Source organism: Equus przewalskii, unplaced genomic scaffold (assembly GCF_037783145.1).
Source record: "Equus przewalskii isolate Varuska unplaced genomic scaffold, EquPr2 ChrUn-10, whole genome shotgun sequence".
Lineage (NCBI taxonomy): Eukaryota > Metazoa > Chordata > Mammalia > Perissodactyla > Equidae > Equus > Equus przewalskii.
In genome coordinates, this window is record NW_027228747.1 from 4,425,076 (window position 1) to 4,450,390 (window position 25,315).

The window sequence follows — 25,315 nt, forward strand, 5'->3', positions numbered from 1 at the left end:
GGAGGATGAGAAGCAGTGGAGTCAGCGGGACTCATTAGACTGTTGCAGTGGTTGAAGGGAGAAGGGTTGATGGCGAACCTGTGGGAGCAGAACCAAGGAATTTTGGCCCTCAAGGCAAATAACTCAGAATTGACCTTCAAACAACTCTGTAATTCAAGATATGGCTTGCAAGTGGGTGTGACTGGTAATGTGCCTTCTGATAGCTTTCAACCTAAGTAAATCTTCCTGATAACCAGGTGCTATTCTTTTAAAATAATTACGTAAAAAAAAGAAAAAAATCTGCCTCTAAATTTTTGTCTCCAGGGGCAAAGCAGAGTGAAACCCTGGCAGTCAGTCTGGGGCAGAGGTCGGGGGGGGGGGGGGGGGGGTAGGGAGGCGGGGAGGAAGGGCGGTAATCAGATTAGGCAATTTTGAAGAAGTAGGATGGACAAGGAAAGCTTTTGAGGGAAAAAGATTTTGAGTCTGTTTTTAAAGTAGTTTTTTCAGTTGAAAGAGTAATACATGCCATGGTAAAATTCAAACAATTCTAAAGACATACAATCAAAAGTATGTCTCCTTAGCCAGAGTCAACTGCTGTTAATAGTTCTTATGTCTTCTTCTAGAAATTTTTCGTGGCACTGTAAGCTTATATTTTAATCTCAAAACAATTAACATTTATTTTTATTAAAATAAATATTAAAACATTTAATTTTTTAATAAAAATGGAAAGATAGTGCACACCCTGCTCTTCCCTTTACTAATTAACTTGACATTATATTTTGGCAGTCTTGCCGTATCCACTTCATTCTTTTTAATGATTGCTTAATAGTCCATTGAATGAACGTGTTATCATAATTTATTTAAATTGTTCTCCAAACTGATGGTCATTGGAGCTGTTTCCAATTTGGTGTTTGAATTAGATTTTAAATAAGAGAAGAGACATAACTTAATGAGGGAGGAATTCTAGGTGGTGAAGACAGGTTTATGCACAAACAGGGAGCCCTAGTATTTTTGTGGCTGAGGAACTGCTGTTAACTCGCCTGAGCCTCAGGGCGAACGTATTTATGAGGGTGGAGGTGGAGAGCAGAGGGTATTTACGCAGACCTCGGAGTCTATGTGTAGAGTTGGGATGTGACTTAGGCCCTGAGCTAACATCGGTGCCCATCTTCCTCTACTTTATACATGGGACACCTGCGACAGCATGGCTTGCCAAGCGGTGCCGTGTCTGCACCTGGGATCCAAACTGGCGAACCCCGGGCTGCCGAAGCCGAACGTGTGCACTTAACCACTGCGCCACCGGGCCGGCCCTAAGAACCAGGCATTTCTATCAGGGATGGATTGAAGCTGGCCCCGGCCACTGCACCAGTTAAAGATCTTTTCGGGGAGGAGGCTGCTGCAGCTGTGAACAGTGACCAGCCTTGCTCCGGTAGAAATGCCTTCTTGCCCATCTATGGCTGTCACCCTATCACATCCTAAATCCACCTGCTGTTACAGTTGTTTCTCTGGGCGCTGTAGCCATAGTGAGAGACGTGAAGTATTTGTAAGAGACAGAAAATAGATTTGATGAATTGAATAGAGAGTTGTGTCAGGGAGGAATGAGAAAGGGGCCATTTGTGTAAGGCCACCTCCCCCTAGTTTTTCCCTTCTGTTTAAGCACCCTTTGTCCTCTCCCACTCATGCTGGAAGAGTTCGTTTCAGATGCAGCCATTTCCCAGTTGCATGATCTTGGGAAAGTCTCAACATCTTCAAGCTTCAATAAAATGGGCGTAATAATTCCTGGTTGGCACCCGTGTTGGGAAGATTTAATAAGCTAGTGAATGTGAAAGGGCCTATGTTTCGTTTTGCTCTTTTCCAAGGCCTTGCCAGCATGGAGTTTGTGAGGCAATATGTAATCCAACTCAAGACAGTGAAGCGTATTCTGTTCTTTCCTGGGATGTGCCTACCAGTGTAAGCCTCCCACACCCTCAGACTGTGCGCTGTATTGAAACTATTCCTGGAAGCTCATCACCTTTTAGAAAATATTACCAGATTTCTTTACATTTGTATAGCACTTTATGGCCAGCAAAGAGACCTGAGCAACAATGATCTAATCTGAGCCTCCTAGAAAACCATCTGGGGTCAGTAAGGCATGTTTTTTTCCCATGGAACAGATGGTGTAACTGAGGTTCAGAGAGATTGATATAAAGAAATGGAAACTCAGAGAAGACACGTAAATAATAAATAGCAGAGAGCAGGCGTAGGTCCCCTCTCGACTACTGCAGGACCCGTGAGGCGAGTGGGGGCTTCCCTGCTCTCCTTCTGCCTTGGCTTGGAATTCTTGAGTCTGTTTTGCCAATCATATTTTACATCCTAGTAAAATGCATGTCACTTTAAAAATGTTTTCACTGAAAAAATAAGTACCATTAGCAAGATACTTTACAGTTTGAAAACACCTTAAAATCCATGGACTTATGTGATTCTTACAATAACCCTATGAGGTAAGTGGAGCAAATATGAGTAGTTCCATTTTGCAGATGAGGAAATAGATTTAGGAATTGAGACCCGTGCAAGGTCAAACAACCAAGAAGGAGCAGAGCTAGAATAGGAACCTGGCCTTCCGGCCAGCCACTTAATACCCTTTTATATTTTCATTATTGTTATTATGCTTTTATTGTGCTGTGTAATTCTCTTTTTTTAAAATTCAGGTTAGATAACCTTGTGCAGACGTTTATTGAGTACCTTTGTAAACTGCTCACTGACTAGTTGAAAGAAAGGTAAATAAACAAATGGTTACAATCAAAGACAAAACATACTTTGCAATTTGGAGATTTAATAAATGGTTTTTAATGATAGCATGATGACAACTTTTACTCAAAAGTTAATAATCAGAATCAACTTTTGTAAAAAGTGGGAGAGAGAAGCCACATACACACATACCCACGTGTGTAACCCCCCACATCAATGAAAATCATCCAAATTTTACATTCCAATAAGTAACTGGCATTTTCTTGGCATGTTAATCAGTAGGAAATTACAGGCTGCCGTGTTGTAGTGTATCATCAGAGAATGTCAAGTAGATTACAGTATTATGTTACTTTGATGTCATTATGTTACTTTCATGTCACTGCCCGGCATTGTTTTGGTCTTTTCCTTACCAATAGATACATCTACTAGATTTTATTTCAACAACATCATGTAAAAAAAGAGAACTTGTAACAATTTCCTTTGTAAATTGCATATTTCTTGTTTGATAATAAAGACTTTGCTTTCTTCCATCCTCTGGCTTTTTGGGGCCATAACTGGTTGTTGGTCTGCTCGCCCTTCTTGGTTCTCCAGGGCAACATGTGACCTGAAGCAGACTCTAAAAGAGGAAGGATGGGTCAAAGACTTAGTGATCAAAGATTAAGCAGAACAGTGTGTTTAGAGTACTTAGATTTGGAATTTAAAAAAGCGAAGAAGAGTAAAACTCTCCTGTATGGTGAAGAATTAACTTTACCCAAAGATCTAACCTTTGCCCTTGGCTCCTGGGAGGTGGTCTCTGGGGCCCTAAAATGTCCTCCCTGAGAGGAGTATCTTTTTTCGCCTGGGGGGTTTGGCCACTGGACAGTCTAACCATGTGATTTCTGACGGGGGGCTTTGGAACATGCCAGATCAATTCCAATCTCCAGAGGAACTGGAGACGACTGGTCAGTGATATGGGCAGTATGTGATCTGATCAAGCCTCAGTACGAACTCTGGACACCAAAGACTTGGGTGAGCATTGCTGATTGGCAACACTCTTGAGTATTGTCACACATCCTAGCTGGGAGGAGGTAATGCCACCAGGACTCCACAGGAGCAGATGACCAGGAACTTTGCGTTTGGGTCTCTCCCAGATTTCACCCCGTCTGTCTCTTCTTCTGGCTGGTTCTGATTTGTATCCTTCTGTTATAAAAAAACTTTCATTGTAAGTACAGTGCTTTCCTGAGTTCTGTGAGAATTCTAGCAAATTATCAAACTTGAGGGGGTAGTGGGATCTAGACTGGTGAATTAAACAGAGGTATGATAGAGACCACTATTCCTGCATCCTTGAGACACTTAAGGGTGGTGGTCATCTCTATCTTCCTTCCAAAATGGGATATTATTTTTTATTTACCCTCCTGTCTCGGGGCTGGAGGAGAGGGGAAAGGGGCACCATTTCAGAGGCTTCTATTCAACCTTCCCCACTGTTATAGCTCTTATCACATGAGCCAATGACACACTGTGGGGGCTTCTCTGCCAAATATATCAAGCTCAGTTACACATTCAGGAACTGGACCAATGACCACCAGGTGGGGCCATGGATCCAGTGGACTCTTAGATGAACTTCACCCAGGACTCCATTTTGACCGGGCCCATATCCCATCACTCTAACGGGGGCCACAAAGACATGTCAAGTCTCTGAACGTCAGTATCATTTCACACTCTGTGTCCTACTGGATACTCTCCCCACCCTAGTTTACAGTCACCCAGGGAGACGGCTGTAAGTCTCTCTGGGAGAAGGACTGGTGGAATTACGACAGTGTATACCTGTTGTGATATTGCAGGGTCCTTCTTCCTGGAGACTTGCCACTTTCTCATTCATCAGATTTCAGGTCTAGGAACTGGGCAAGAGATCACGACTTTTTAAAAAATATTTTATTTGTAACTGTAGTAAAAAACACATAACATAAAATTTATCTTTTTAACCATTTTTAAGTGTACACTTCAACACTATTAAGCATATTCACAATGTTCTGCAACCCAGTTCCAGGACTTTTTCATTTCGCAAAACTGAAACTCTGTACCCATTAAACAACAGCTCCCCATTTCCCCTCGCCCTGGCTCCTGGAAACCACTATTCTACTTTCTGTTTCTATGAATTTGACTGCTCTAGGTACCTGATATAAGTGGAATCATACCGTATTTGTCTTTTTGTGACTGGCTTAATTCACTTAGCATAATGTCCTCAAGGTTCATCCATGTTGCAGTATATGACAGGATTTCTGTCCTATTTAAGGCCGAATAACATTCTAATGTATGTATATACTACATTTTGTTTACCCATTCATCCTTTCATGGACACGAGTTACTTCTACTTCTGGCCCATTGTGAATAATGCTGCTATGAACATGACAGTGCAAATCACTCTTCAAGATCGTGTTTTCAATTCTTTTGGGTATATACCCAGGAATGGGATTACTGGATCATATGGTAATGCTATTTTTATTCTTTTGAGGAACTACCGTATTGTTTTCCACAGTGGCTGCACCATTTTTCATTCTCACTAACAGCGCACAGGCTTCCAGTTTCCCCGCATCAAGAGATCATGAATTTTTAATGGAGCAACAGTGCTCAGCCTCCTGCTCATGTAGTCTTGAATTCTTTGGATTATATACATTAAACAATGTCCTCGTGGGCTGCCCATCTATTTTGTCTCTAGGGACATTATGTTCTATTAACCAATGCAAATCTCTGTGGGTCAAGCTGCTTTGGCTGGCCCTTCAACCTTGATGGTCATTAAGATAATTGTGACCCCCTGGCTTCCACTGTTGCCACCTGGCCTCTACCCACTGTAACGGGGAGGGGAGGGTGATTATTTCCATTGCTATCAATGAGCCCAGCTCTGTGATTGCCTCTCCTACCTTCATCCCCGGCCTGCAGAGGAGAGCCACCACTGAACTTAGTGATGCTGGTGCCCCTCTCACCAGTACACTCCTAATGGCTTTGGTGAATGGTGTGTCTTCTTCTTTTTGTTTTTTGTTTTTTTTTTTGAGGAAGATTAGCCCTGAGCTAACATCTGCTGCCAATCCTCCTCTTTTTGCTGAGAGGAAGACTGGCCCTGAGCTAACATCCGTGCCCATCTTCCTCTACTTTATATGTGGGACGCCTGCCATAGCATGGTGTGCCAAGCGGTGCCATGTCCGCACCCGGGATCCGAACCAGTGAACCCCGGGCCGCCAAAGCGGAACGTGTGAACTTAACTGCTGCGCCACCAGGCCAGCCCCAATGGTGTGTCTTCTTGATCTTCCATGGAACATAACCCTATGGTGGGTCTTCAGGCCTCAAATATTAGATCCATCCCAGCATTTCCACTCTGTAAGTTTTTTAATCCTTTCCTCCACTGTCTGATGTGGCAACTCAGGCATTTCAACTTTGCTCAGTGTGGGCTATCACTTTTCCCAGGCTTCTAAGAGCAAGCACTCAAATAACACATTTGAACCATCCCTGGGGTTCTTGCAGGAGTGTATAGCCAGTAACTCAAAAGAGTGCCCCCAAATGAATAAACTCTTCTCCAGTTTTATATCCTGGTACCCTTGGTCACGCACACAAAATCCCATCCTTGGCAACCTCTCCTGGTCCTGCTGCTACATGCCAGGTATTAGTTCCTCTTCTCCTTCCTGAGGTCCAGCATGTTCTCAGCTGAATTGTGCTGTGACTTAGCCCTAGTGATCATCCTGGCATCCAGAAGAGGAGATGGGGCAGGTCCTGACCCCGGTCACTTTTTAGGGAGGGGCATTTGCACTGTCTTTCCTGGGGACAGTTGGTGCTAGCTCTTAATGGGGAGGGGTGAGCCACCTTTGTATGGGAAACCAAAAACTTCAGGGACATCCACAAATCCCAGGGGACCAGATGTCCCTATTCCATGTGTCAGGATTCCAGTTCAGGTTTTCATAACAGATCTACCTTGGCCGAAGTTTCTAGCTACCTCCTTCAGTTGAAAGTTGGTTTTTGAAGCTCTGCATCTCCATTAATTTCTGAGTTGGGCTTCGTCCTTTACTGCTTTTCTACTGCAGGAGATAAGGACCTCTTTGTAAGCTACCAAAGAAGCTTTTGCACACAGTTTCACTTTTTTGGGAACTGCTTTTCCTTATCTCTCTGTAAGATGCCAATGCAGTTTAGTAACAAACAGCCCATTTCCCTGTCCTTGTATGAGTTGTTTCCCTGTACTTTTTGAATGTCTGAATCATTTAACTGGCCAGGGTGGCCCCTTCATCAGATTATTCTCCTAAGTTACCACTGGTGAAAGTTTTTACGGCTGGAGGTTGTTCTTGTCTCTCTACTATTTTTCATTCAAATTTTGCTGGCAAACTGACTGGCTCCTTCTTTAGTTCCTTTCTCTGGCAATACCTTAACATCTAGAGCTAAGAAAAGTTTATTGGTACTTACAATATTCTGCCTGGAAATCTCCTTAGCCACCTCCAACAAATTCGTTAGGTCCATTTTCTATGTTTCAAGTACCATAGGTGACAATTTCATAAATTATTCCACCACTATATAACATGGGTGACTCTGTCTCCAGTGTCCAATAGCAATTTCCTCCCTGCCCAGGCAGCGCTACTAATAGCCTCTTGTTGCCCTTCTAACCTCTGTCTGCTGCCTGGTCCCAATGCCAATGCCTCGTGTTTGAGGTTTTAATTATGGCAGTATCCCACTTCCATGTACTAATTTCTGTTTTAGTATCTACTGCTGAATAACAAACCACCCCAAAACTTAGTGGCTAAAGACAACAATGATTTATTGATTTCTCAAATTTCTGTGGGTTGACTGGAGTGTCGGTCTTCTGGTCTCACCAGTGTGCTGTCTGTAGCTTGTGTTTGCCTGGAGGCTTGGCTGTTGGGATGGTTCCGTGTGGTTTCAGGGCCTCTTTCCCTATGTGGTCTCACATCCTCAAGGATGCTAGTCCAGGCTTCTTACGTGCAGCTGAATTTTAAGAGGGCCAGTGAGGAAACTGCAAGACCTCTTAGGGCCTAAGGTCTGGAACTTACACAATGGCACGTTCTATTGGTCAAAGCAAGTCACAAGGCAAACGCAGGTTCAAACAGCAGTTGGAGAAAAAGCACGGCCTCTTGAGTGGGAGGAGCAGTAAACTTTTATTGCAAAAGAACATGGGGGAGAGAGGTTGATTCACTGAGGACCATTATTTAAGGATCTACCACACTTAGGTAAAGTTTAAGATGCCTATTAGACGCCCAAGTAGAGATGTCAAATAAGCACTTGGCGGTAAGCACCTTGATCCAAGAGGGAGGTGCAGGCTAGGGAAGTAAATTTGGGAGTCACCAACATATAGACATGATGCTTACGTGAACTGTCCTGCCCTCTAGGTTCCTGGTTACTGCCGAAGTGTGGACAGTGCATGAGGCAGGGTGCTAGCAGAGCGCAGCCCCGCTGCAGCCAGAGCTGGGTGGGGGCTGGGGGAACAGGAACACTCTGTTCTTGCCGTGGCTCCAAGGCAAGTTCCCCACTTGGGCACAGAGCATTCCACCAGCCCCCTCCTTCCCCTTCCCTCCTCGAGAGAGCCACAGGCATTAGGCATAAGGTTAGCACAACTGGGCTGCACACATAGGACAGGATAGGACACCACTCCACTGCCTTGTTTTGCCACCTAAAAAAGGAACTCAGAAAATGGGGACTGAGGCACATCGCTCTGCTCCATCTTCTTTTTGTTGTGTTGCATTTGCTGCCAGGTGGGAAAACCATGCAAAAGCAACCAGATTCCCATTGCTACCACCTCTGACCATTTCCTCTCATTCTTCATCTAGAAGACAGTAATTCCGGCATCACCCCAAAGTGTCTGATGATGCTTTGTTAACCCAAACCTGATCACCCTTAATTTACATTTTTATGTGTTTCTTGGGAGGAAAGGGCTGTTTGCTGTCATAGTTTAGTATCTGGAAGAATCAAAAGCAAGAATGAGGTTGAGGGGCCAGCCTGGTGGCGCAGCGGTTAAGTGCACACGTTCCGCTTCGGTGGCCCGGGGTTCGCCGGTTCAGATCCCGGGTGCGGACATGGCACCGCTTGGCAAGCCATGCTGTGGTAGGCGTCCCACATAGAAAGTGAAGGATGATGGGCACGGATGTTAGCTCAGGGCCAAAAAAGAGGAGGATTGGCAGCAGATGTTAGCTCAGGGCTAATCTTTCTAAAAAAAAAAAAAAAAGAATGAGGTTGAGTCTAGTATTTCTGAAAGAGAGAGGTGACTTCAGAGCCATCCCCAAACCAGCAGGGAAGACAGGGGAGGAACCTCAACTTGTCCAAAGCAGGAAGCAAAGATGGGAAGGGGTTAAGAGTGGAGATTGGGGCAGATCAAGAGTTCTAGTACTACCTGCTCTTCCAGGAGTTACTCTTCTCCATATCGTCTTTATGAAAACGAAAACTGCCTATGTCCCTCGTTTTTGTAGCTGCACCAATCTCTACCCTCTTGATAACTTAGGAGGAGGTGGGAATTTGTATTTTCCAATTGCTCCGAAACCTTAATGCACTTCATGCCTCACTTGTTAACTCTCCAAGATTCTATTTTTAAACTGGTCCTGCTAATTTTTGCATTCTCCCCAGGCCTGCTCCCAAGCCCAGGGTTGGGGTAGGCTTGGGATGAGGCATGTACAAGTTTCTGGCTCCATGTCTCATTTCCTGAGCTGAGCTGGCTTGCACTAATTGACCCCGAGGGTCTCAGCTGGGTGAAGTTGGGTGTTTGTTAGATCTCGTTAGGCTTGTAATTAGCGCAGAGAATCTAGGTCAGAGGCAACTGGTTGGAGTGATGGTCTCAGGGGGCCTGACTAAAGGAGGGGAATAGCAAACAGGTTCCTCGTTCTGTGGGCGGGGTGAGCCAGGGACAGGGAACGGTGGGACCAGTGTCAAACACACAGACAAATCAACATGGGGTCACATGCGGAAAGGCGCTCAAACTCTGTGTGCATGTGTGCGTGTGTGTGTGTGTGTGTGTGTGTGTGTGTGTGTGCTGTCTCCTCTCGCATTTACTCCGGTTTCTTTCCAACCTCTCCATATATGGTGTGGCTCTAGAGCGGGCTGGGGATTGGCTGCTGTTGTTGGGAGCCTGGGAGGTAGGAAGAAAGCAGAAAAAGAACTGAACCAAGCAGGGGAAGGGAGTGAAAAGGGGGAGGGGGCTGTCGTGGAGCTTCCAGGCTTGCTGAGGGGGGCCAGGTCCACTCACCTGTGAGGTTTAGAAAGGGGAGAGGCTCTTTGGGAGTCGTTTTTGGGAGAATCAGGTAGCATTTACAGCTGGCAGAGGGGTTGGGAGAGAGGGCAAGAGCTATTTCCCTCGGGTCAGAGCTCTAGGCTTATCACAGCATGATTTCTGAAGACTGGAGCAGGAGTTAAGAGAAACTTGTGGGGTTTTTTTCTTTTCACCCTAAACAACCTACAGCTATGCTGTGGAAATAGCATGCAAATTAACTCATTAGCTTTCTAGGTCAACACCTCAGACATTTTCCTAATGGAGCGAGATCAGGATGTTCAATCTGATCCCCAAGCCCCTACTTAACAATTTAATGGGGAACAATAGGAAAAGTTGAGAAAAATGTCATTGAAATATGAAATGGCACTTAGCTGTTTTTTGTTTTCTTTTTACCAGTCTACACCCCTTATGCCATTTCAACTCTGTGGCCCTGGATTTCCTCATCTCCCCATCCTAGGGCCTCCCCAAAGAATCTCTGTTTTCCAGTTCATTTGTGTAAGAAGGGAATACAGAAAGTTGTTGGGAGAGAGGAAGGAAGAATAAATATACAGCCTGAAGAATGTCGGCAACTGTGTGGCGAACAAGTTGCCCCACATCCCTCTACTCAATCTACCCATTTACCCAAAACACAGCGACTGGGAGGAAGGAAGGGAAATACCGCAGGTAAAAGGACTGGAACGATGGAGGGAAGGACCAGAGGTGCTGGGAGGAGGGGAAAGCTGGAGTAACAGCATTATTCTCCTCCTGTCATAGTGCCTATGCTCAAAACACACTCTTTGTTAACCGAAATCATGCTGGCAGCCCACCGTCAGGTTATGCTTGGGTCTGTTTTTCTAGTGGGAAGCCTGGCTTCGTGCTAAGCTCTGAAACTCTTGAACATAGGGGATCCTGCTTTCCCACCCTCTCTATCTCTAGTGGTTAGCACCGGACCCAGCACTCTCTCCTTGAAGAAAGTCTTACCGGCAAAGCCTGGACTGGATCTGCTCATGTACTAGAACAAAGTGACAGTGATTAACCCCATGCCCCATTCAAACGGTACTCTTGCCACCTGAGCTAGTGTTCATAACCCACTGAGTCAAATAACCACACAGCACAACGGCCATTTAGAGTGCCAGCAGCATTGTCTCCACCTATCCAACAATTCTCCATCCTGCAGATGAGAAAACCGATGCTTGGAGAGCTTGTGCCTTGCCCACCGCCTCATAACTAAAAAGTCAGAATCTGAACCCAGATCTGTCTGGTTCCAAAGCATGGTTCATTTTACCACCTTTCGGCCTGGTTCTGGTGCCTGAAGACCCCAGGAGCCCAGTACTTGTCTCAGTCTCCCGGGGTCCCTGAGCTTGCTCTTCTGCTTCCCCCTACCTGTCATTCTCCTCTCCAGTGTCTCCCTCCATCCTCCAGCTCCTCTGGGAGCCGCAGATAATTGGCATGTTGGGATACACGTCATTCTTACTTTTGTGTTTTGTTCGTTATTTGGGAACAAGAAGGAAGAAAAGGAAAAGGGGAAACGATAGTAAATAAAATTAATACAAAGATGGAAATTTATAAAAAGTAAATATCATTTTAACCTAGATTTTCAATTTGTGACAATGGGTGGCTCTGCTGAGCTTGCTTAGTTTTGGAGAGTGGTGACTGCTTGAAGGACAGGAAGACTGGAGATGCAGTTTCCCTCACGTGCTACCCCAGGAGACCCTGGAAATGTTCAGGCGGCCCTTTGGCACATCTGCCTCACTCAGGTAGGATACGTGCTCCTCAGGGAAGAGACCAGTTCAGATAACCACAGCCTAGATCTGGGGAAAACCGTCATGACTGTGAGTGGTGGGGACTAAAACAGCACAAGAATCTCTCCTCCCTAGAGATGGTTTAACTCGGAAAGAGGCCCCCATCCTGCCTACATGAGTTGTGGGAGCAACGTCAGAGAAGAATGGGAATTGAAGGGTCTGTGTTTCACCAAAGGATTTTCCTTCTTTCCCTCTTACTCCATCTTCCTGAATGTCACATTAGGGCAGCCTCATGCCAGGATCTACAGGCAACTTGTTACCCAGTGAAGCTCCAGGTCGTGGCTCCTGGAGGTGAGAGATCTAGAGAAGAGGGTCAAGAAGCTGGCAAGGGATACACTTCTAAGTGCTTTTTCAAACCTCTCATCTACTTCTCTGTCCCCTTCTTTCCAAAAACTTTCTATCTTACCTTCACAACTCCTCTCTGGACCCTGTCACTATTACTAAACCTGATCTTAGAAACTTCGGAGGAAAGAAGCAAACAGAATAAAATGAGTTGTGTAGGACCTACCATTGACAAGAATGCTAGGGAGCCTGCCAGCTTGAAAGGTGGTCAGGAGCTTGGGGCTGTGAGCATCAAGATGTTTTTCTAAAGTCAGGGCTTGATTAGTGTTGGAAGAGAGGGTTGAGGAAGGAGAGGGAGAGGCTACAGGAAACTCGAGCTTGGCCGAAAGAGGAACCTGGGCACACGTTTGGTTTTCCCCGTCATCCTACCCAGCTTGCATCACAAATCAGTTTCGTTCTTAGTTCGGTTCTTCTGGGGGGTCAGCTGTCCCCAGTTCCCTGTGCTAGGCCCCCCGAGGCAAAAGACCAAACCAGTCCCATCTGCCCAGTGTTGTATCTGAATCAGTGTTGGGAAGGGTGTGGCAGGTGAAGGGAAGAGACATGTCAAATAAGAAAGCCAGGCAGCTCACTCTCAGTCAGAGACTCGAGGAGCAAGAAGCCCGTGTCTGGGGGGGAGATTTTAATTCCACAACTCGTCCTCAGGCCGAGGATAAATTTCTCTTCTGTGAGCGTGGACAGGTGGCACTGGCTTCCACGTCCCTAGAGCTAGAGCTGGGCAGCTGAAATTTCACCCTCCGCCTGAAAACCTGGAATGGGACATAAGAGACTCCCCCGCTCCCAACCCAGAAGCCTGTACACGTCCTTGGGAGCAGCAGGATATTCCCCACCACGTCTCAGAGAGGTGGCAGGTGTAAAATGGTCACTGTGCCTTTATTACCCTTTCTCTCTCTCTCCATCCACGTGAAAGCTTCTTAATACTGCTAGAGGGGTCACCTCCTCCTCACATCTGAGGCAATTTAGGTCTGAGAGAGATGGAGGGGGGTGAGGAAGGAAAGGAGGCTGGGAAAGGAGGGCTGTAGCAGGGTCGGGCGTCAGCAAGAGCAATGAGTTTGATTGTTTTGTTTTCTTTTTTTGACTGAGGTAAATAAAAAAGCTTTGTCCTGCAACACTGGGAGATAAGAGTCTGTCCACCCCCTACAAGTTCCAGACTCTTGTCCCTTTCCTTCACATCAGGCTCTTCCGGTACTGACTGTGCTGGGTGGTCTGTCTGAGGTGGGAGTCGGGGGTCTGCAGGTCCATCTGTCTGTACAGGTCCCTCAGCTCCCTGACTTCCTGCAGCACCCTCTTCGCCTGGCTCCAATTCGACGATGCCTCTCCCAGCAGCCGCTCCGTCTCCAGCAGCAGCTGCTCTGACTCGGAATCAGGAGGAGACCGAGGGGGCTCCTTGGCCTTTCGCTTCCCATCTCCCAGTCCCTGAACCTCTGCCAGCAGCTCCTGAGTCTTCTCTAGTTTCCTTGCTACCAGGTCCTGGATCCGGGACAGCTGCCCCGGGTGCGGTGGGATAGCGGTTGGGGGGTCCTCGGCCCGCAGGTGGAGGGTGCAGGCTGGGGCAGCGTCCCGCTGAGACAGGATCTCCTCCAGGGAGGCACAGCGGCCTTTCTCTGTGGGGGTCAACTTCTTGGGTGCCTGGGGGGTGTAGGTGGCCCCCTTCTCTGGCCTTTCCCACGGTTGGGGAAGGCCGCTTGCCCGGTCTGAGGAGGGCTGGATCCGGTCTGAGTCTGCTCTCCGCCGGCTGCCCGCCAGCTGGGCCACGGACTTGTCCAGGTCGACCCGGAAGCTCTCAGCACAAGAGGTTGGCTCCTCAGGGGAAGGGTCTTCCTCCTGGATCAGGTCCAAGGTTAGCATCCCATCTGAGGTAGAGGTCGAAGCCTGGAGAGGGAGAGCGAGGGAATGAAGGGGATAAACTGTCGTCAGTGGGCATTTCAGGAGCAACTGCCTGAAAGAGAGATGCGACCTGTGGTCATTTTCCTCAACACGCCTTCCCTGAACGAGGAGCCCTCCGCTCCCGACTGAACCCTTGGACTCTGTTGGCTATTCTTATTCCTTTCATAGTGATTTGAACTTACTTTTTCTTTTATTTTTCTGTGATTTAATTTCTCCTGTTTGCTTCCCATATTCTCCACTTTACTACGAGCTTTCTGAAGAGTGTCTTTTTCCTCTGTATTGTGGACTTGAAGCATCAAATTGGGTTTGACACACCCAGGATGCTCCACACAGCACAGTAACTGTCCTTTTCCATCTATATCCTGAGCCACACACCTCAACCCCCTCTGCTATTTGGAACTCAGAATCTCTCGCCTTAAAATACAACTTGTTCTGGTTCCAGAATACTGTAATTAAAAAACAGAGTGATAAGGGTATTCAGTCCCTCATACGTAATGATACACAGTTTCAACCATTCCTCACAGCCACCTTTCAGGGCAGGCAGGATTACTGCCCCCTTTACAGCTGGAGACAAGCAGCTTCAGGGAATTACACAGCGAGTAGATTGCAAAGCGAGGTTCCAACCCAGTTCTGTCCAGTTCCAAAGCCGATGTTCTTTCTACCGTACCTGACTGCCTGTTCTTTCTACGATAGAAAGTTGCCTCTCTCCCTAGAGACTTACACCTCGGACGTATGAAAAAAAACCCCACTTTGTATGTTACAGGGCTTCACTGTGATCCTTCCTCCTCTAACCGCCTGCGGTACTTAACATTGTCACTCATTAGGATAGCCGGCCACCAAACAGTGCCTTGTCCAGTATTGAACTCTTCTATTCTTCATTTTCCTGTGGGTGCATCTCATTCTCCAAAGGATGATAAATTTATTGAGGGCAGGGACTGTTGAACGTATAGTAGGTGCTGAATACGTATCTTTGGTTTGGAGGAATCAGGCAGGAGAACGGGGCGGAGGCCTCCGCGAGCCTCTGACTTTTGTATCACAAGTGCCTCTGGTGGGCTGTCTGAGATACAGTCCCGAGATGGACTGACATGGAACCGACCCTTCAGCAACTTTTACTTTCTTACAGTCTTACATACCACGGCCATTAGGTGTCCTCGAGTTGGGGGGCGGCGGGAGTGTTGGATTTTTGCCCTGTCTCGAGTAGGGTGGGCGAGATAGCTGTCCTCCTCAACGGTGACCTGAAGAGATGCACTGTGAGTCAGGGTGCTCTTCAGAGAGACTCTGTCCCAACCCAGCGCCCCCTGAGGCCTGAACCTGCCTGGACTGGGAAACAAACCCACCCCATTAACTGCTTCGGAGCAAATCCAAGGGCAAGAGATTTACTGGATGTGAAGGGGCTCCTTAAACTGGCCCAGCACTGGCCCATGCGTCATAAAGCAGGGAAAGAGGAACTGGCAGAACAGACTTGGAGAGATGGTGGAAAGAGAAGAGGGTTTTCAGAGAGAGAGAAAGAAACAGAACTGAGTGGTGGAGCAAGTAAATGGGGCCTGCAGCATGACCTTCCCTCTTTAGTGAGTGACAGCTGCTCCCTCTGCCCCAGCATCCCTCCCCACACGAGGAGCCCCCGACCTCATCCAAGATGCGGTTCTTGGCTCGGGTGATGGCGGAGTTGAGGGCACTAATCCATGATTCCTTCTCTTCGGGACTCACTGCCAGGAAGATCAGGTTGGGAGCCTATGAGCGGAGATTCTTGTTTCAGTCAGGGTGTTAGAGTTGGTGCCTCACCATGACAGTGAAGAAATAAGAAGTTATACTCTCATTCTCTTAGACTCAGCTTCCGGAAGGAGAGAGATTCTGCTTCCAGAGTCACCCATAACTTAAGGAAACCGGCCTCTGTTGCTGCAAAACACCACAGCCTGGCGGTTGTTTTAGAAATGACCACGGAAGAGCTAAGAAGAATACTGGCTATTAATACAGGACTGGAGACGATTAGAGGAGGTTTGGTAAAGGAGAGGTACTAAAATAAAGATCTTTCTTTAAATCTCTGAAGAAAAAGAATGTGGCAGGAACGGCCTCAAACAAAAGAAATTATTTAGAACTTCAACCACCTATCAGGGTACAGGGAAAAGTGATTTTCTTCTCAGAGATGTGTGACTGTGTGTGTGTGTGTGTGTGTTAGAGAGAGAAAGAGAGAGAGAAGATCTTATGATCTTTGTGGCTGGACAGTTTAAAAGGCTGGTTTGCCTGGAGGGAAGGAAATTGCCACAATATTCTCAGGTTCAACAAGAAAAGCTGGCAGGAGAGCAATTCGAGGCTGTCAGTTAAGAGAGCTGAGAGAACATGGAGGGGGAAGGTGCCCTCCCTTGCCCCGGCACCCCTGTACTGGTCAACGTTCCAGTGGCCAAGGTGGCAGGAGAAACCTACCGTGTTACCAGGCTGTTTGGAGTGGGCAAGAGTAAACTTGCTATGATTTTTCTTGCTCCTGCTCTTGGATTTCCGCAGCTCTTCACACTTCTCATAGTCACTCAGGTCAAACACCTCTTGAATATTTTTCTCATCTTTTACCTAGGGGAGAGTTGGAGGTAAGGTGATAAGGATAAAATTACTTAGTCCCTTCCCCCAAATTGTGAGTTTAGACTAATCTTGGGAATCAGAAGCCTCAGGAGAGGGAAGGGATGACAGGACAGGAAAGGGTTTTTCCTATCCAAGGCCCACAAAGGCTGACAGTGGGGTACAGCACTGGGGCAGCCCCCAAGTCCTGACTCCTCAAATGGGTTTCCATTTAAACTCCTTCTCCCCACTCTCCTAGGCCAAGCTACCATTTCCAGAGCCCTAGCATGTCTCTCTTCACTATGACCCCCACTTTGTTCTTCAAAGGACACGGCCGTACACTGCTAATAGGTTAATCTTATCATCCTGAAGTAAGCAAGACCCGGATGATTGCCCAGAGGAGATAAAGGCAGGGCCAATATCAGGGGATGTCTGGAGAGAATGAAGGGCTGTCTAAGGCCTCTCCCATCTTATGTTTACGTTGTCGCTTTCTTACTCCCTCCTGGATCCCTCCTCAAATATATATGATCATAAAGAGTCATCTATCTTGTTCATTCAGGAGCTTCAGCACCACAGGAACAGCAGCCCCTGTGTTCACTTTGTAGAGTTTGTTCAGACAAGCTGAAAAATACACCTGTAGTTCCTACCTCTCCTTCCTTCCTACCCAACCTAGCTCCTCCAGGCTTGCAAAGCCATTTAAAGCACCCACGCTTCCTGACACAAAGATGCACTTATCCTCTCCCTGGAGGACTAAATTTGAAGCTTGGAAAGAAGTATTCTGCTACCTCCTTCCACGATTCCAGTTCGAGAGCCTAAGTCCCCTTACTGCTGGAAAGTTCTTCTTTGGGTCTAAACTTAGCCCTTCCTGCTTGCGGTATCTGTCCTGCACGCTGGTTCTGCCCTTAGCAGCTTTACTCAGCATTTGGCTCTTGCGGAATGTCTACTCAAAGACCACAATTCTATCTACATCCTCCAAACCCAACCGGCCTTTTCTGAGCGCCACAGAGCAAATTCCATTAACATGTCTTCCAACGTCTGTTTGAAACTTCTCAGAGGTTTTTTTCTCTTCTCCCCCCAAGGTGTTCCTGTAGCCCTGGTGCCCTGAAGCTGTGGCTCATGGATTGTTTCGGCTTGCAAGAGGAGAGGAGACTTAGTCACTGGCCCAGACGGAGTAGCCTGTGATTAGAAAACCCTTTCACCCTCCGCTGCTTCGGCCCGGGTCTGGGAGACCCTGGGAATGAGCCAGTCACGTTTCCTGGGATGATAGATGAAAACTACCAGCACTTGTCTTTCTGAAACTAAACAAACAGATAAAAGTAGCCTCACATCTTTCTTGGAAGACATCCACCCTTCCTAACTGGAATTGTTTCACAAAAGAGGCCCCACTTCCCAAGCTCTGAAATAGGAATCGTGTGCGTGGAGATGACTTCCTCTATCCTCCTGGTTCTCATCAGCCTTGAAGTGGGGAAGTGGTTCTCTTCTCCATTCCCCAGTCCATCTCTGGTCTGGCATCTGCCTATTCTTCTGACTTGCTTCTGGACCCAGGGTGCTGACAGAGACGATGAGAGGCCTTGAAGGATTGTGGGCAGAAGTGGACAAGATGCTGGCCAGGGCCATCTAAGAACAATTCCCAGAAGCACAGGGCAGGGATGTAGGATGATGCATGGCTCCTCCTCTCCCCCTCCTGCCTCAGAGTCGAGACTATCAGCAGAGGCCAGAAATTCTGGAGAGGAAGGGGCTGGGTGTGTGTGTATGTAGCCAGGAGAAGAGTTACTTGTTCTGTTTTCCTCAGGGGAAGGAAAGGGAAGGGAAGGGAAGTGAAGGGAGGTATGCTGGTTTGAACACCGATAAGGAGCTGATAAGGAGCTCTGGGGAGCAGGAGGCACTGACAGAGGTTAGCTCTTGGGAGGGCAGGGGTAGGGGATGGGGTGAGGCAAGCAGGAGGACAAGTATATTCCAGTGCCCAGGGAAGACGGACAACTCCAAGACCCGTGTCCTCCACTGGGCTGTGTCCCCCATCTGATTCCCACAGTCTCATTTGTAATTACCCATCTTCCAAAGTCAACCATTCCTTTCCCCTGGCTCTTTGTCCTTTTCCCATGCTTGCCAAAAAAAGATGCCCTGAACCCAATTTCCTCTACCATGAGGTCTCCCTAAAGTCTAATTTCTGTTCCCATACACCAGCCCCATGATCATAAGGTGCCCTTTGACTGAGAACGAGCAAAATGACTAATAACAACAAATACGGAAGGATTGTTCTGGTGGAGGCAGTTGTGGGAGACCCTGCCTTTATAAAGAGGAAGTAACAAAAAAACACTGGTGCAAATTCTGGCGGAGAGGGTTAGGAATTTTCTCGCATTAACACGTAAATTATAAACATTATGCCATGCATTTTTAAAAAAAATTTTTGAATCTATTGGCTCAGGAGCTTTTGGGAAGTGGACAGAACACAGCCTAGAGTCCTCTGTCAGTTCCACCTTTAACCCAGGCCACTGTAGCATGGAAACTGGCTCCAAAGAAGAGTAATATCAATAGGCTTGTTCCCTCTTTTCCTATGCCCTCCTCAGCAGGAGGCCACTGGCCCCATGCCTAGTCAGATGCTCCTGACTCACAGGACACCAGACATCCTAGGCTGAGGTCATTCCATCCTTTCCCCTGTCTCTGTACCCCTTCCTCTACAAACAAGGATCAGCTATGGTTTTTCACCCCCAGACTCTGTTCTTTGGACAAATACAAACAAGAAAAAAATGTCTTGTTCCTTCTACCCTTTCCCTGTTCCCACGTTTCCCCTCTGACGTGTGGGAACTTCTCTCGGATTGCTCACTAGTTTCCTGCCATTATGAAGTTCAGGGAATACAGGAGATACCCTTTGACACTTGCTTTTTTTTTTTCCCCTTTAACTGGAAAGTGAGCAAATTGTGGAATAACATTCTGTAGGATTTGGGATTGGGTAGAGGTGGCCCTTAAACATAACTCCTCCTGCCAAAGCCTTCTCTCACCTCACTCCATCACCAAGTTCCCAGTTTAGCCCCAACGGCAGGTGTCAACACCCTAACAAGGGATCTCTTTGGCTCTGGCGAGGCCTAGCTCTTCCCTAGTGCCTTGGTAGACGTTCTGTTCAGATGAATACTTTCTCAAGGACTGCATGCGTGTCTGTTTCAATACCATAAAAGGATTTATTTACCTAAATATAGTCTGCTGCAGAAAGCAGAAGAGGTTAGAAATCAGGGAGGACTTCCCAGTTGGCCCTGGGGGGAGGGAATGCAGAATCGGGGGAGGAAGGGCACGCCACCAAGGGAACACAGGACAGTCTCCTAGGCTATGCTGATACAGTGGCAGAGGTAGGGCGGGAAAGTCTTCTAACTCCCAGAGGGGCAATTTCAGTTTCTCAGTATTTTCTCAACTACATGTTATGGATCTCAAGAATTAGAGATAAAAGGGAGAACGAGTCTGGATTCAATGATCTGGGCTAAGGTTCTGACCCAATGTGGACGGAGGTTTTCACTTTAACTACAGAGCCAAAGACACACAGACAGACAGGGGTTCATAACTCCACTTTTCTCCCTTCTGATACAAATGGGGGGGTGGGGGCAGGAAGAGGGTGGAGAATGAGTTCCTTGCTTCTTTTTTTAGTGGAGTGGGGGTGGGGAACAGAGAGCATCCTGATTAGGGACACTGGCTTCAACAGAAATAACTGTGTGCCACTCAAACACTTTACCTGAGGTCATAGGAGACTGTCCCTGGGTTGTGTGTGTGTTTTCTGTGATTCAGGGCAGCCGAGCTGCTGATACGACCATGCCCATGCTAGAGACAGGAAAGGGGAGGCCAGGCGGTCTGAGTGGGGGGACAGGAAGGGGTGGAGAATAAGCTGAACAGAGGGTTTCAGCAGCAATACCAAAGAAAATAAAATCCCATGTTCAGATAGAGACCAGGATAGGGTTGGGGGCAGCAGGGCACATTTCGAACTTTTGGGATGTCTCGGGAGAGGGTTATCATCGTTGTCAGAAAGGTAACTGCAAACAAAAACCATTAAATAAGATGCACAACTTCTAATTCTAACTCAGGTCTTCTCCCTAAAGGGTGACCTCTCTGTAGATGTGATGGGGGTAGAGACCAACCTGAACTTGCTCTTGGAACAAAACAGGGAGTGAGATAAGGGGTACATGAAAGGTAGACAAGCGCCCTGAGGACAGACGAAGCGGGGAATATGAGAAAACAAGGGTAGTTGGAGGCAAAGGGCACCTACCTCCTTCTCAGAGACGTAGAGCTGGTCCCCTTTCAGCACCACATAGCGGTTTTTCCAAATCTCCCTGAAAATCCCTTTCCCGCAGAATTTCCGGACCCAGCCGACCTTCTCAGGCGGTGCAGACTGATGATTTCCATCCTGAGGCCCCTGTCCCCGGGGCGAGAGAAGAACCGTGCGGTGAAGGGTTCACAGCTCTGTCCTCCTCTCCTGCCGTCCCCCCCACCTCCTGGGGCCCCGCTCGCCTCTGTCCTGCGCCGCCCGCCGCGGGCTGGGGTCGGGGGCCCGGCGGCGGTCCCCCACTCCGAAAGGTGTTCACTCCGCCGAACTCTCTCGCCGCCGCTCCCCTCCCCCTTCTCTCGAATAAACAACTGAGCGGCGAGGGGAAGGGGTTCGGGCCCGGGCGGCGCGGAGGTGGCCTCCGCTTCCCCCCGGCGCCCACCCCTCCCCCAGCCTGGCTCGCCGCGCCGGATTAGCGGCATTTTATTTTATTTCTCATTGTCTGCTCGCCCCTGCAGAGCGCGACGCCGGCGGGGAGGGGAGGCTGGGGTCGCGCAGAAACTAAGCCAACTTACAGCCGCCAGCGCGAGTCAGCGAACAAAAGCCCCCGCCCGCGCCGCCCCTGGGCCGGGCGCGCCGAGGGCGAGGCGGGGGCGCGGCGGGCGGCGGCGCGGGGGGTCGCGAGGACGCCCCGCCGCCCGCAGCCCCGACGGGCCGGGGCCGCGCGGCACAAAGTCGGCGGCGGGCGCGGGGCGGCGGCGCACTCACCCTCTTGGCTGAATTGTTCTTCTTCATCATGCCGGGTGGGCGCGGGCGCGGGCGCGGGCGAGGCGCCGAGGGGCGGCCCCGCGGCGGGGGCTCCTTCAGAGGGGCGGGCGACGGAGATGCCCCCGGCGCCGCCGCCGCCGCTCCTCCCTCCCTCGCCGCACTCTCCCCTTCTTTGTAGCTCCGGTTACACTAAAGGCCGGCCTCCCTCGCACTCGCACACACACGCACGCCCGCTCCCCGCCCCTCGGCGCCCTCCATCCCGGCGCCCACGCGGCCGGGCCCCGAGCGCGCCCCCGCCGCCCGGCCCGGCCGCTCCCCCGGCCCGGCGCGCTGTGGGCGGCCCAGCCCGCGCCCCGCGGCTCCATCCACCGGCCCGCTGACGTTGCGAGTTCAGAATAAAGGGCGAATCGCGGCGCCGGAGATGGTGCGCTCCCCCCGCCTTTGTTTCTGACTCACTGAGGGTAAAGCAGACAGACCGAAACCCAGCCGGGATCGGCTCCTCGAGGGGCAGAGAGACCCAGACTCGGTCAGACCGCCGATCCAGAGGTGGAGCCAGAAGAGACAGCCCCGGCGGACCTGCCGAGAGAGGCGGCAGAGGCAGCTGGAGCGGATGGGTAATAGACAGACAGAGATTTATGAAGACCAGAGATAACCTCAATCGAGATCATCTCTCGCGGATCATCTCCCTCCCAAACCCAAAATAAAAACAGCGTGAGCTGGGAGGGCGCGTTCCTAAGAACCGGCATCCGGAATTCCCACTCCCTGGGTGGGAGAACAGAGTGGCCTGAGCAGGTCAAATATTGTGGAAAAGTTTTATGCTTCTGAGGGTATCGATGTGTACGGGGGACGCGGTGGGAGAGAAGTTAATATTAATACACATTTCCTGCAGTTTACAAAGCCTCAGGCCTTATTTGAACCTCAGGAGAATAAGCCTAAGTATGAGGTTGTCCTTATGATCTCCACTGCCGAGAGAAAGAAAAGTGAGACTCAGAATGGCTGAGGGATTTGCAGACACACTGAGTTCTGGGAGGAATAGAATTCTGTCTCCAGAGCCGTGATCCGTTATACCAAGTGGCTTTAAATATACAGGTGAGGCTTAAACTTCTACCACCTGGGTGTCTGCCTGCTGCACTGACATGGGAAAATCCCATCCTGTCCACAGCGCTCACGTCCAGGGGAGGGAAGGAGCAGGACCTGAGTGGGGAACCTCCGCTGATCCCTCTTGGGCCAGATCTCCCTCAGAGCCTACAGACTAACATTTTAGTAACTTCATTTTCAAGACATATTTAGTGGGAAGAGGGGAGTCCGGAAACCTAGGTTTGGGTACTGGCTTCATCACTAACGGTGTGGCCTTTGGTCAAGTCGCTGAATTCCTCTAGGCCTCAGTTCCTCCGCACATGAAATGGTGGGGGATGAACTGCCAATTCCATCAACAAGGAAAGTTAGGGAAATGGATGACCTGTGGAGGCCCTTTGAAAAATACAAGTATTGCCCTCCAGGGCTGATTCTTAAATAATAATAAGCTAACAAACACATTGCCTGGCATATGTAGGCATGCAATAACCACAAAATGAATAAAAATCACTGGCACAGAAGAGCAGGAAAAAGTAAGAACTCTTTTTCCGGAGATGTTTTAAGATAAAAGGAACGTTGGCCAAATTTGTGGTTTGAGGAGTGGAGTGGTCTTGGCTTTTTCTGGTATCTGACAAATGAAGGAGGAGGATTCTCTCTTTTCCCAGCCCCTCCCTTCTTCCTAATCCAATAATATTCCTCTTAACCTCTTTTCATTTACCATACTAATTAATTCCTCTATTTTAGACTGATACAGAAATTTATCCTTTCCAAATGCTCTTATGTATCATTTCTTTAAATCTTTAGTGCCACCTGGTGAGATATATAGAATAAATATTATTATTCCCACTTGGAAAATGAGGAAATGGCATGGCAAATCAATCGACTTGCCCAAGTTTACACAGCAAGTTACTGGCTAAATGGATTAGAATCCAGGTTTTCTGACACCAGTCTATTGTTTAGGCTTCACACACACACACACACACACACACACACACACACACACTTACTCTCCTCTTTCCTTCCCACCATCTCTATTTCCCAACTTCTCTGTTTAAAAAGTGATTTAAAAAGAATGAGAAAATCCGGGGTATCTTCATAAGTGAGGAAGCAAAATGATGAGGAAACTAGCCTGCGTGATCTTTTGAGGGCTTGCTGGCCAGGCAGGTAGGAGTGTTTTGGACTTACACTTTAAATAGATTCTGTTTTATGGGAAAAAAGTAATTCATGACTTGTTCCATCTTCCTCCTAGGTCAGCAAATATCTGAGGGCTTCCTAGAAGCAAGGGCCTGGGGTCCCTGTGTGCTGCGTCAGGCAGGACAGGAGCTTTGTGGAACATCAGGCAGAAGGACTGTTGAAAAACCAAAGCCCTCCAAAGTAATTTTCAGATTCCAGAACAGATGCATGTGGGCTGGAGAACCTTCCCTTCTTATTTGCTCCTTAAGATGTTACATAAATCTTGGGTTTTCTCTCTCTCTCTCATTAACCTGCACTGCTGCACTGCCTCATCTTATCATCCTATAATATGGACAAAAGCCTGAGGGCTTCCCAGGAGGGTGTGTAAGGTAAAGAAAAAACAGCTGAGAGGAATGGGGAGAAAGGAGATGGACAGCATGACATTCAGCTTTTCCCTTACTTTGTCTCCGTTGGTCCTTTTACTCAACCCTCTTTCCAGATGCCATACTCTTCCCCTGGTCTGTTCTTCGAGCTGACTTCTCTCTTGCCAGGTGACCTTCATGGCACCTGAATTGGGATCTATGAATTGGGACTGTTTCCAAAGACCAATTTTTTTTTTTTTTTTGAGGAAGACTAGCCCTGAGCTAACATCCGTGCCCATCTTCCTTTACTTTTTTTATATGTGGCTTGCCAAGCGGTGCCATGTCTACACCCGGGATCCAAACAGGCAAACCCTGGGCCACCAAAGGGAACGTGTGAACTTAACCGCTGTGCCACCGGGCCCGGCCCCGGCCCCAAAGACCAATTTTTAAGTGAGAAATGTCAGAGTAAAACCTTATGGTTTCCTTTACACATTTTCATAGTACTGGCTCCTCTGTGAGCTTGACACTACCACCCAAGCCAATTTCTCTCTTTGGTGGAGATTAAATACTGGGAGACTCATGATGGGGTTACCTCCCTAACTGCGGTCACCATGGATAAGACAACTGCCAGTAGCTTTATTCTTCAATCGATTATTTTATAAGTAACTCCACTTCAGGGAGGAAGAAGGGAGCTGTAAGAGATAAGGACTTGTGAATTACTGCCTGCAAGTTTACTTGGCAGAAACTGTTATCTAAACAGTTGTTTAGTTAAAAACAAGTACTCTGGCTTTTGTAGAGTAAATGGGACAGAGAGGTGTTGACTAGGGCACTTTAATCTACTGAAGAGAGGTCATTAAAAACATATAAGACCTTAATTAAAATGTTTTTAAAGGGAAAAAATAAAGTACCAGTAATAATGTAATCAGCTCTGTAAATGTTAAATAAAAATATGAACCTTTGATCCTTAATCAAGAAATGCTAACTTTTGGCACCAAACATCCTGATGGTAAGGCTCATTTCTTAGACTTCTTGATATTGTTAGTTGAGTAGGTACAGTAGCAGCAGGCAAATAATGAGGAGAGCGACATAAGAAAAGTCTCTGTTCTTTTTTTTTTTTTTTTTTTTGAGGAAGATTGGCCCTGAGCTAACTGCTGCCAATCCTCCTCTTTTTGCTGAGGAAGACTGGCCCTGAGCTAACATCCATGCCCATCTT

The 25,315-nt window shown here is 48.1% G+C and overlaps 1 protein-coding gene and 1 long non-coding RNA gene across 3 annotated transcripts in view; one reads left to right on the forward strand and one right to left on the reverse strand.

The window, feature by feature from the left end:
- LOC139081439 (uncharacterized) overlaps positions 1-20,541 on the forward strand; it is a 44,835-nt gene extending 24,294 nt beyond the window's left edge. Inside the window, exon 2 of the long non-coding RNA XR_011536557.1 lies at positions 17,562-20,541. This is a non-coding gene — a long non-coding RNA (uncharacterized lncRNA). The remainder of the gene's footprint in view (positions 1-17,561) is intronic.
- PLEKHO1 (pleckstrin homology domain containing O1) lies at positions 12,903-21,773 on the reverse strand. 2 transcript variants are annotated; one of them, XM_070607176.1, is made up of 6 exons: positions 21,494-21,773; positions 20,729-20,875; positions 16,357-16,497; positions 15,562-15,666; positions 15,069-15,170; positions 12,903-13,920 (listed from the first exon to the last, which is right to left on the reverse strand). In XM_070607176.1, exons 1-6 carry the CDS (start codon positions 21,521-21,523, stop codon positions 13,216-13,218), a joined length of 1,230 nt encoding a protein of 409 aa, XP_070463277.1. In that variant the 5' UTR covers positions 21,524-21,773; the 3' UTR covers positions 12,903-13,215. The 2 variants fall into 2 exon arrangements, with proteins under 2 accessions (XP_070463277.1, XP_070463278.1); XM_070607177.1 differs by lacking the exon at positions 15,562-15,666 and having other exon boundaries at positions 21,494-21,678.
- Between the last annotated feature and the right edge of the window lie 3,542 nt (positions 21,774-25,315).